The sequence below is a fragment of the Rhinoderma darwinii genome, chromosome 11, assembly GCF_050947455.1.
Source record: "Rhinoderma darwinii isolate aRhiDar2 chromosome 11, aRhiDar2.hap1, whole genome shotgun sequence".
In the NCBI taxonomy this organism is placed as follows: Eukaryota; Metazoa; Chordata; class Amphibia; order Anura; family Rhinodermatidae; genus Rhinoderma; species Rhinoderma darwinii.
The window spans coordinates 39,052,663-39,065,688 of NC_134697.1; the positions used below are offsets into that span (position 1 = coordinate 39,052,663).

The following is a 13,026-nucleotide window of genomic DNA, read 5'->3' on the forward strand; positions in this document are numbered from 1 at the left end:
CAGCGTGGCATTTTAAACTTACCTTTTTTTCTCGATTCATGAATGTTCCCCCAACGAGCTGATTTCAAGTGCCATCAAGGTGGGACTGAATATGCAAGCCCCACCCCTCTGATCTGAATGACAGCTCTAGCGTTCTCCTGATTGCCCGCTAGAACGGTGACTCAGAGCAGAGAATGGCGCCACCACCCTGGGGGAATAAAACTGCATCAGAAAACAGTTAAGTTTAAAATGCCCTTTCCCTCCCCTATATCACCCGGTCAGCAGTTTTGAGGCCTGAAAACTGCTGACATGTTTCCTTTAAGCAATTTAGGTTTCATACAACACAAAACTCTAGCGCTAGACCATGGGTCAGATTTACTATTACTGGCGTTTTAGGTCTGGTTTACAAAGATATTTTTTTATGTGGAAAAAAATAAAATAAAAATCAGACGTGTATTCGGCTGAGATTGTTTGGCAGAAATCTTGATGCTAACCCTTAGATTTCTATCGCGGTTTTGCAGTAAAAGCAGTTTTGCACACAGATTAGTCTTATTCAATGAGGCTTTTCTGCACGTGCCTACCCGACACAGTCTTCGCACGGAAACCGTGTCAAGAAGTGACATGACACTTTTTTCTAATTTAGCAACACGGTTCACATTTCCGCACTGAAAATTTTGCCTCTCATGAACAAGGTAGTTTCGCATTTAAAACAATAGAGGGCTTATTACAAGCGGAATTCATGCAATTTCCAACACGGAACACACTTACGCATGAATACACCTGAATTTTCCGCTGTGTGAACAAGGGCTCATACGCCAGTCTTAATATGAAGCCCGCAGGAGTAAGATACAATTCATTTATTAAGTGGTGCAGGCCTCTTAATAAATTATAGTATAGAAGAATGATCGAGGCACTCACCGGAGCTGGCAAAATAGTTTCTTTATTACAAAAAGATCTTTTTGTAATAAAGACACTGTTTTGCCAGCTCCGGTGAGTGCCTCGATCATTCTTCTATACTATATTTAGCTGGTTGTGCTACACTTTCGATGAGCAACTCCGTGGCAACTTACCTGCAACTATCCAAATAGGAAGAAAGCCACTTTCCATATTCCTATTCCGATTGTGCGGTTTTAGCAGTGTCAGCCTTTTTTCCTTCTTCCCATTCTCTTAATAAATTAGTTGCATCTTGTGCTGCCCATGCGCCAGAAATTGGAATTAAAAATAATAATAATAATATGTGACCAATGCGCAAATTTGGAGCAAATACATTTCATTTTCTGACTGTCAGACTAGCAGTTCAAAATGTACCAAATTTATTAAAAGGTGTGTGCCTTTTAATATGTTTGGCGCAAATCACTCTATCTTCTAGACTTAGAGTGCTGTAAGATATGCCAATTTTAGAAAATGTGGGCCATTATCCCTTATTCCAAGCCAATACTCCTTGGCCACCACTTCTTCCAAGACTACAATAGTTTTAAAAAAAATTAACAGAAAAGTTGATCCATAGTATATTAAGTAGTCTATATAAGTAAATGTCAGTACAAAGTTAGTGCAAAATACTTGAAACATTGTAATCACCTTGCTAATATTATAACAAGCATTGAGATAACTAGGAGTTATTGCTTGAATATTACGTGCATACCCCAGGTGGGTACCACATAGTCAATGTGCTATTGCTCTGAATCTCAAGGGTATCTACTTTGGTATCGTAGAAAAAGAAACTCCGGTAGATCGTAGTGTAGGTCTGATGATCAGGGAACCCTAAAAAGGGTACTGGGACATGCAGAATTGATATCTCTGGCTTAAAGTGTATACAGTTCATTTTTTTTACAAAATAAATAAAAATAAAAAATTGCATCCCATATGTACAATACCTAGATATCATAAAGTGGCAAATTGACTCCCTACAACAAAGTATTGTGAAGCAAGCCACTACCACAGACCAAAACAGAAGCCAAATATAAACATTGGCTTCCGAATACTTGTAAAACTTTTTATTCCAACATTGTTTCCTTATGTTCAACTTATTTATACTGTAACATTTAAGAAAAAAATAATTCATACTGCAAGATGCGAACTGTAAGATACTTCCCTTAGACCCGGATAACTTGTAACATGGTTCTTTATAAGCAGTAGACTTGTCCGGACTATGAGAAAACATCTCAGTCCCAAATTCAAGACTATAAATAAGGACTTATCAGTCTAGCCAAATTAATTTTTTTGAGAAGTTGCTCAACAATATGATACAAACCTAAAGTCAAGCTAGTCAGCAGGTCTTTCACAATGTGCATTAGATACAGTAAAAGAATAGATAATTCCAGTACTATTATATTCATGGGAAGAAAGCCTCCTCATAGAGCATTGATTGGACACATTTTATATATTTACTTCAAGTAAATGTATTTTTCTGTTTACACATATATAATTGACATCACATACAAAAATTAGAAATTGTTCCAGGCTAAAAATATAGTAATGACCTGTTCAAATCAGCGTTGGCTTTCCGTTGAGGGGTTCCGTCGGAGGTTTCCATTGTGGAACCCCTCAACTGAAAGGCAAACGGAAACCTTAGCTTCCGTTTGCCTCACCATTGATTTCAGTCGACTGCGCTATTGATTCCGTTGAAAAAAACGGAAACCTGCCGGAATGGTGACAAAAGGAAACCTTTAGCAATGTTTCAGTCACCATTGATATCAATGGTGATGCAAACAGAAGCGAAGGTTTCTGTTTAATTTCCGTTGAGGGGTTCACCCGACGGAAACCTCTGACGGAACCCCTCAACGGAAAGCCAACGCTGATATGAACAGGCCCTAATATTCCTACACATCTTGTAGGCACTTTGGAAATATTTAAAGGTTAAATCATTGTAAACTAAGATGTGCACAAACCTGGGGCTGTACTGAGAAAAAAACCTGTATTGTGGAAAAACACAAACAATTTTCACACCTATTTAAAAAAAAATAAAAAAAACAGTTCACCAATTGTATGACAGACGTGGGAAATGACAACACCTAATGCGATTATCGTTTCCCAGAAAATTAATGCGGATATTGGTTTTAATCTATTTTTCCTGGATAATATTTTTCCTTAAAGGGCCCATAGCTATCCTAAAATATAATGAAGACCAACTACTAGGCTACATAGCAAACTTTGGTGGATATTACTCCGTCATCACTGGCAATTTACCATGTTGCTGGAGCCTTCGGCTAAGATAGTAAAGCCCATAAAATGAAGAAGCAGGATGTTGCAATTGCCTCCATCATAAAAAGCTAACAGTATACTATACATATACTATAAATTATCTCCAAAAGAACACCCCTTTAGCTAGACCAGATATCCATCATATGATATGGATACTGGCCATTTTCTTTGAGAGGACAAACCCTCTAGAAGACCTTTTTTCAATGCAATTTTGGGTGGCGTCTCAAAGCAGATTCACTGTATCAGTTGTAAAACAGTATTGCCACAGACTATATGCACATATAACTAGTTGTTTTCATGGATAGAAAGGAAGTATATATACATTTAGTAAAAACAAAGTCATACCAAGAAAACACAAAACATGTTTTCAAATTAACACACAAAAAACAACCAAAAACAAAACAATCCCACGCACAAAAATAAAACACAACTGCAATCAAATATATTCATGTAAAATAACCAATGCATAATAGCTATGAAATGGTTAAGAGCCTCTACTCTGGACCTCAGACAAATCGTATATATAATAATTCTAAGATATATAACACACCGCATAATATGCAGTGCATTAAAAGAAGTTTGCCTTATTCAATTATTAGAAATAACTAAAATAGATAATATAAACCAGTATTGAGAGAAAAACCTATAATAATTGGTAAAATGTAAAAGTAATAAAAAATTCCAGAAGGTGTAATAAACAAATAAAAAAAAAAATCCGATAGAATAGGAAGAAGCAATTTGCTATGCCAGGCATTCCACCCTGCGGCACGTTCCACCGCCAGCAGTGGTTGTACAGGCATCAAAGCATAATATTCTATTTGAAAGCAATTCCAATAGTTGGCTTTGTACAGCGAAAAAAAAAAAAACTAATACAAAAGGATGAAAAATTAAAAGAAAAAAAAGACAAATTATAAATGGAGGTAAAAAAGCAAGATATTTTCCGAGTTTGATCACCATGAAAAGGGTTTCAGCAGTATGTTCAGCAGACATTTGTGTGTACAGATTTGGTAGTATAAAAATGACTTCTAGCCAAATAGTGTATTTATTTTAAAATAACGTATGTGAAGAGGACCTTTTAGATCTCCAAACGTGTCCATTTTAGAAATACTTGCTTAAAATAACACTTATTTTCGTAGAACTTTGTTGTGCAAGTCCTCTGTTATTCCTCCTGGAAAACGTGTTACCATTCTCTTGTCAATTGGGCGTGTCCCTACTCATTCTGATACTTTTCAATTGGTGTTGATCATGTCCGGTTGTGTTGTTAAACACACTTTATTAAAAAGAGGAATGGTAGCATTCAATTTATTCATAATATTTTTCCAGGAGGAATTGCACAGCGCAGGTAGTTTTAGTTTAAAATAAAAAGCAAATACCTATTTTTTTTGCCTAGGTGTACTGTTTCTAGTTAATGAAAGATAATAATTAATCTTTGATATGTAAATTAAAGTGATTGAAACTGTAAGATCTTGAAAAACAATGAAAGGCAGCCTCCATTTCATAGAAGCGTCATCATTTAGTAAGGCATCTTAGTGTATAGAAAACATTTAATATTCATAAGACCAAGTTGCATAAAACTGTAATAAAAACCCGAATGATATGGTCCAGTACTCCAGATCATCCCAATCTCACAACTAGGAAGACCTAGATCCATTTCAGAAGTATTAAGAGTAAACCACTGTGTTGTACTGAATCCTTTAAGTTGCAGCAAATTTACAGATATAAAATGTTCCACAGAACATATAAAAATACACAACAATAAATAGTGATCATGGAAGAAGCAAATCTGTTCCAAGACTCTAATGTGTTTTCTGAAATGTACAATATCTTAGTACATCACGTGGAGCACAGAAGATTATTGCAGTACAGCAGTCCAAGGCGTTCCATTATGCCCCATCAGAAGTAAACTTGGGGTCTTTTCTTTACTTTGTACTTCAGGGATCCATATCGTACCTGCAAAACAAAAAGGACTATTTGTGACTGCAAAATATTCAGACCACGGTCACAAGCTTCTTTCCATTTTAGAAACTCATAGACCATCTCAGCCAATCTTTGCTCAAACTATAAAATATGGTCTCTCCTCATCTTAAAGGCTATGTACACCTTTGAAAAGTCTTTGGGGATTTTTTTTTAAATAAAAATGTCTATCAGGGCTTATTTAGACGAACGTATAATACGTCCGTGCAACGCGCGTGATTTTCATGCGCCTCGCAGGGACCTATGTTAGTCAATGGGGCCGTTCAGACTGTCCGTGATTTTCACGCAGCGTATGTCCGCTGCGTAACTCACGACATGTCCAATATTTTCCCGTTTTTCGCGCATCACGCACCCATTGAAGTCAATGGGTGCGTGAAAACCACGCAAGACACACGGAAGCACTACAGTAGTCAAAACTATGAATGAAAACAGAAAAGCACCACGTGCTTTTCTGTTTACAAACATACAGAGTGTCATAATGATGGCGGCTGTGCGAAAATCACGCATCATATGCTGCTGACACACGGAGCTGTTATGGACCTTTTGCGCGAGCAAAACGCTGCATTTTTTTCGCGCGCAAAATGAACACGCTCGTGTGAATACGGCATCAGTGTGTTTTGTGCAACTTTCGAATGACCTTTTATTGAAAAAAAATATTTGAGATACAGCTGCTTTGTATCCTGTATACAGAGCAGCTGTATTGTTCACTAAGACCTGAATTTGCGGGACTGACTGGTTCAGTGACAGCGGGTCCTGCCTGTCAGAGACATGCAGGACCCGCTGACACTGAACCAGTCAGTCCCGCAGGCCCTTACAGATACAGGTTTCAGCACAAGATACAGCTGCTCTGTATACAGAATACCAAGCAGCTGCATCTCAAAAAGTAAAAGTATTTTTTAATAAAAACTAAATTAAAGTTGCACCAGACACATTTTTTTTTTTTTTTTTTAAATAAAAAAATGATTCCAAAAGGTGTACATAGCCTTTAACTCTACAGATTCTTCTAAAGGTCCCTTTTCCAAAATTGAATCAAGGTCTGTTGCTACCCACACCATAACCTGGCAGGAAACTCCCAGATTATGCCAACCAGAGCACCTGTCAAATAAAAGCCAATCTTTTTTCTCTTATGCTTAATGCAACCAGCCTATGGCAGGAAGGACGAATTAAAAGGGTTGCTCCATCAGGACAACCCCAGTCCATCCATATGCTATATTAGGGAGCACGGCAAGTCATTACATTAAATGGACGGCCATTACTTTGAATGGCCGGCATGTAAAGCAACATTTCCCCTGCAGGAGAAATGTGTGGCTGGCCGCAGCTGATCGGCTAAGGTGGGAGAAGCGGATTGTTTTTTAAAAGGGTTGTCTTCACGAAACAGGGTTCCAAGAACCAAAATTGATGGCCTACAGCAAAAAAACAAAACAAAAAAAAAACCACATATGTATAACACTTATTACCAGATACAGATGAATTTTGTGTACTTCTTTGGAATGCATGCGGGTGTTGTCTGTTACTAATGGGTTAATAGTTTATGTCATATAAACACTATTATGAAGTTGGAAAAGGAAGCATATTCCAAGCAAAACTGTACAAAAAATTGTTTAGGGGAAAAATAAACAATGTTGGTGAAGTATCAAAATTATTTATGAATTAAATCCCAGCAGGTTTGTATCACTCAATCACTGATCATTACACTTAAAACTCATGAGCTTGTAATTGCATTACACAGAATGACTTGCAGGTGTCCCTGCATCAGAAGAATCAACATAATTCTTATAAAGGTTTGTGTTGATAGGTTAAGTACTGTTGACTGCATGCGACGCTATTCTTCCTGTAAAAACTACGGAGACCGTGATCAAACCTCAACAAACTTCATTATAAGTTAAAGGGCTCCGTTGGATGCCAGTGGTATCAATCGTACGACGCAATAAATCTGTTTATAATGAAAGAAACGGCGCAGGTGTGAACAGAGCTTTTTGGTGGCCATACACATTGGATGTATGCGAGCCAAACCGGCCAACCATTTAATGTATATGGCGGTGTCCCGACTCTCCTCCAACATCTGCTGTCAGGTCGGGGAGTGCTGGATCCTTTGAGAATGCGTGCACGCTCAGCCGAGCAAACATGTTTGGGGGAGTCGGGAGGAATACCTGTCGGCTGAACGATTGTTTGGCCGACAGCTATCTGAAATGTATGGCCAGCCTAACAAGTGGAATATTCCACTTGCAAGTTTATTTAACAAGTTGTGCCTAATTTGGATTTAAAAATAAAATTAAAAAAAAGTCAACAACTGGGTCAAACAAAATAAAAATTACATACTCTTGAAACACTAGTTTGACAGAAAGCTCAATGTTTGAAAGTGGTTTTTTTTTGTGTATTGGTGTGTTAATAAAGTGTCAAAATAATTTTTAATAAAATGTATTTACAAAGTTTCTTAACACACACTATGCAATGTTAAATACTTTTGTGTAAAAAAAGACAAAAGTATAGTAGGTATGATACCTTAATACACACACGAATACACATTTTTATTCAAAAAAAAATAAAAAAATAAATCAAACATTTACATAGCCTTCAACTTGAAACTTAATAGTGTATTTTAAATATATGAATTACTGTATTACTGTGAATCATCACTGCCTCGGCTATCTGGCAGGGAACACTACCCACTCAGAACATATGGATGAGGGGGAGGGATGGACAGTTCAGCTAGAGTTTAATAAAACACATACAAACTCTGGAGCTGTATTGTGCGGTTCAGTATGAACTGCTGCCAAAATAAACTAGCTCTGTTTATTAACGTATACATAAAAAAGAAAAGAAAAAAAAAGAAAATACCTCTTTGCGGCCTTTGACGACCTTTACAGATCTCATGCTCTGTGATCTCCGGAGCCCCTTGTGTGCATACATTTCATCTTCTGAGTGTGCCCATTCTGTTTCTTCATCAGATTTGTCATCTCCAGAATCTTTTCCTAATGAGCTGAATCCTACAAAAGAGTGAAATATGAAGCGGAATAAAAGACTGAATTGTAGCTGGAACCAAAAATGATGATTAAGGCCTCATGCACACGACCGTGTTTTTGCGTCCGCAATTCCCCCGCAAATCCACGGGAGAATTGCGGACCCATTCATTTCTATGGGCCCATACACACTATCCGTGTTTTCACGGGTCTCCACATGTCCGCAAATCCGTGCCGCAGAAACTCAGGACATGTCTTATTACGGGCCGCAAATTCGATGCGGACATGCCAATAGAAGTCAATGGGCCCGTGGAAATTGCGGATACATCTCCGTGTGTCATCCGCAGTTTTGCGGATTTGCGGAAGTGTTGCTAGGCGACGACTGGGAATGAGTTCTGTCGTCATCCTGTTTTACCTAGGCTTTTTTTTTTTCATCCGCATTTTGCGGATTACATACGGATGAACTGCGGATTACATACGGATGAACTGCGGATGACATTTCACGGAACACGGTCCTGGAATTTGCGGACCAGAAAAACACTACGTGCATGAGGCCTAAAAATTAAAGCGTAGCTCCACTTTTCAACATCATTTTACCTTTTCAATTTACAGATATCAGAATTTTAAGTTTCAGGCAAGGCTGGAGAAAACATGATGCAAGTCAAAGTAAAAAAAAAATATTCACACAGTTACTCAATATTACATGCATATATGAACGGTGAAATTAATATCAAGCACAACTCTGTGGGCAGCATAAAGCCAGGGAGCTGAAGCAGACTTCTCTCGACAGTTTAATCCAATCTACACCCTTCTTAGAAGTCCACCACAGTAGCGGAGATCTCTTCTTTTTGTTAGCCATTATAAGGTATATCTGCAAGACTGCTATTTTGTGTCTCAGAGCAATAAAACTTTTTTCAACTGGCTAAGGCCTCGTTCACATCTGCGTTCGGCATTTCCATTGTTCCACTCTATCATAGGGACCCGCGTTCTAGAGATCTAGGGGGTCCCAGCGCTGGGGGCCCTAGCGATCAAACATTTATAACATATCCATTGGTAGGTGGATTGGGTAGAACAGTTTCTGTAAATACCCCATTCACAGTGGGCTGATCACCAAAGATGGCTTTAACTCCCTACTAATGCAATGGAAACCAGACCACTGCTTGAAATATTTCAGCAAGTTATTACAATGCACAACATGGAATGTATTTAGTAACCAAAACAGGGAGTTATTTTGCTAATAAAAGGGCCATTTTTCTCATTTTCATGGTCCTCAGCATGCCTAATGTACCAAATATCAGTAATGAATGTGGAAATAAATGTTATTACATTTCTATATCGGCTTTGGAGATGGTAGTTTAAATGTTAATACCAATTGACAAAAACAAGATTTATAGGTAAATGTTACTCAAACATTACTGATAATCTGTCATGTCCATGGCCGCGGGCCGTCGGGTTCACTCAGCTCCTGACGGCCACAGCCATGGGTCTGCGAGCGCTGGCCCCAGTCTCCTCCTCAGGAGACGCCAGCTCTCACTTCCGCTCATCTCGGCCGGGTCCTGTAGGGTACGTGCGCACGCACGTGCTCGCTCTTAAAGGGGCAGTGCGCGCACCGGACTTTAATGTAAAATTAGCCCATGAGTTCCCCTACCTTCCTTGCCTGCGCGTTGTGGTCGTACCCAAAGTTTGTCTATGCAAATAGTCTCCTAGTCTTTTCCAGTTCCCAGTGTTTCCCCTTTCCTGTATCCCGTGCTATCCTGGTCAAGTGCCGTGCTGAGCTGTAGTCGTGCTGTGTTGCACACCACGCCTATTCTGCTACACCACGCCTGACACCTGCCTGCTGCCTAGTCCCAGCCGAGCCTGCCTTGCTACTGTCCGAGCTGCCACAGGTACACTATACGAACTATAGACTGTTACCTGCGCCCTGTTGGCCAGCTGCCATATCGTCAAGGCGGTACGGCCCAGTGGGTCCATGAACCCAACGTGACATAATTACAGTAAAGGCTGTTTAGAACTTGGCTGAAAATAATTGGTTGTATTAGAACCATATTTTACATCCTGTCCTTTATACCTCTATAACAAACAGCCATGTTAAAGGAACAATAAACCTAGAAATTGATAAAAGCAAGCAAGAAAAACTTGCCCACAGTTTGAGTCTCCAGGATCTTCTGCATATTCCTGAAGCAAACAGTCTTGTAGAGCGTACAGAGAACACAGGGCTTAATTTCCTCTACTTCTCTTCCATTTTTGGCTGACAGATTGACGAGGAGGGTGGAGCTTAGAAAAGAGGGAGGGATCAGTGTTCCTAGTTTCCTACTGCAGAGAGGGTAGTGGGAGGGGAGCCTAATTTCTCATCTGAATTATTGTTCTTGTCTGTCCTTATCTTAACAAATAAAGAAAAGTTTCAAACTTTTCAAAAAGTTTGATCTAGTGTGCAGTCAAAGTATACCCGGCCACTAAGAGAGAAGTTGGAAAGGAGAACATTTATTGTTAAAGTATAGGAGTTATCCATTATGATATTTAGAGAAGTAAACTTCAGTGAGCATAGAGTAAAGTATAAAACAAAAGCACTTGTAATACTATTCACATGATGTATGTATGTAAATGCTTATGGAGGTTCTCAGAACCGGACATATGTAAGTTATAGTAAATATCATGGGGGCAAATATTTTTCTGAACTACCTCTTAGTGATCCAACTGAAAGCATGTCTCTGCCCAGCTTAAAACTACTTTTCAGAAATGTTTTACTGTCCCTTTAAGAGAATCTTATTAATTGGCTACTATGTCTTGAGATAAAATAGAAAGTAAATATTACAGACTTAGGCCTAGGTTTCTGCTGGCATAGCCAGTGATGAGCCCCCCCCCCCCCCCCCCCCTGGTAACAGCTCAGTATTTACTAGCAGGGTCTGCTAAGTACAAACATTTCTAGGGACAATGTTAGAAAACCCGGTACCGTGTCTGGATGTCAGGGACAATTGTCAGCTGTGTACTATAATTCACATTAACATGGAAAGTAAAATCCGGAGCTAGTCACAGTGTGAGGACAGTCAAGTTAAACAGACTCACTCGCTCCATATATGTATATACATAGCTAGGCAGTAATACTTGGAGATCTTCTTTATATGAGGCGCTGGTATGCTGTATTTGGATATCCAATGCAGAATAGACTATACAAGCTGGAATGAGAGACACAAAGCAATGCCGGACAACTCTTTGGTCTGTCTTAGATAAACAGATTTTCACAGGCTACCTTGTTGAACTTGGAATAGTGGAACTTTCTAAAAGGAAGATAAAACATTAGAGAAAGCCAAGACTAACAGCGGCTGGGGAACAGTAAATTTAATATACGGTTTAAACACTTCTACCAGTGTGTTAGAACGTGGAAACTAACCATTAGGATTCGCCATGCTCCTGAGTCTACAAGCTATAAGTATATATTGTATTAAACTTATTACAAGTGGAAAAGTATCCTTAAATGAAAATGAGTAAGGTTGTTGTACTAGGAAACCGTATATTGTGAGGATACACAAAAATTAGGTTTTAGGAATTTTTCACAGCCCTCCAGGCAAAAGGGTATGTAACACAGGCCGTCCATGTGGCTGCTATGGGGTCCCTGGGGAGGAGGCCCAGCCCAGGTTGGTGGGGGGGGTCGTGCAGGGATTTCCCTCTCCACAGGTCCTACACTGTTAGAAATAGTAAAGGCCCTTTTACACAGGCCAACGATCACTTGAACAAGCGCTAATGCAAATTCTCGTTCCAGATCATTGCCCAGTAAAAACAGAGAAAACATCAGCTGATGAACGTGCAATTTCTCGCTCATCGGCTAATTGCATCTTTTGTGTGAACCAAAAAAAAAATGGTTCACTAATCAGTAGCACATCTCTTAGTGTAAATGCAAATGCATAGTATCCGGCCATCTAAAAGGACCAGATGCTGGAAAGGACATGGGGCAAACAAGCACCAAGTCTTCTACTGCTTGTACATAGAGTACAGCGGGGCCAGTCACATGCCGAAGAGTCGTGTCTTCATGAAGGAAGGCTGTGCAACTAGATTTCCGTTCCCCCGCCAGCCTATCAAAATCTTGTAATCAGCACAATGGGGGACCTGAATGTATATTAGCGAGTGTACTCACATACTGCAGTGAGCACATTTTCGCTCCCCGCATAACCCCTTTAACGGCTTTGTGGAATTACTGAAACACCAATTTTGCTCCTGAGAACAGGGGTATACATAGTGGTGAGGAGGCCCACAGCAAAGATTAAAAAGATGCACCGTTATAGTGCCATGGGTGCACCTTTTTAATCTTTGCTATTAGGCCCCCTCACCTCTATGTACACACCTGCCTCCATGGAGCAAAGTCGGTTGCTGAGTGGCCACGCAATAAGAACCTAGATAGAAATGAGTTAGGTGTCAGTATATTGTAGGCGCATTGGCTACCAGGCTTCTGGGATATGTCCAGTCCTGCTACATGCAATATACAACTGGTTACATATATGGGGGTTTGAATGTATATATCTTACATGTTAAAACGTCAACCATATGAGAAGACTAACTAGCAAAATAGTGACATGCGGTTTAGCCCCTGCTCTGTAATGGTAAGTCTCATTGCCACACCAGTACTGTTTTGTGTGAATGTATCCTTACAAGAAAAAATGTAAAATATGCATACTCAAAATTTATTGTTGAAATCAGCTGTTGGTGTGTTAAAATAGTTTCTTTTACACCGATCTCATGATTATTCAAAGCCAAAAAAAGCATTCTTGTCACTGGAGGCTCCACAGGAGAACAGCGAGAATGTTCCATAAAAGACCAAGGGCTGTGCACGCTCTAATCATTACAGTATAAATAGGTTTAAAAGAACGGAGCACATCTAGTGCTAGAACTGCAGGATTGATTACCCAATGTTCTCTCCATG

At 39.4% G+C, this 13,026-nt stretch overlaps 1 protein-coding gene across 1 annotated transcript in view; it reads right to left on the bottom strand.

Moving 5' to 3' along the window:
* Positions 1 to 4,704: 4,704 nt before the first annotated feature.
* The window catches only part of REEP3 (receptor accessory protein 3), a 96,173-nt gene continuing 87,851 nt past the window's right edge, over positions 4,705 to 13,026 (bottom strand). The window contains exons 7-8 of the mRNA XM_075841130.1: positions 7,993 to 8,141; positions 4,705 to 5,130 (exon numbers count right to left, since the gene is read on the bottom strand). Of these exons, the coding sequence (XP_075697245.1) occupies positions 5,074 to 5,130; positions 7,993 to 8,141 (206 nt within the window). The 3' untranslated portion in view covers positions 4,705 to 5,073. The remainder of the gene's footprint in view (positions 5,131 to 7,992; positions 8,142 to 13,026) is intronic.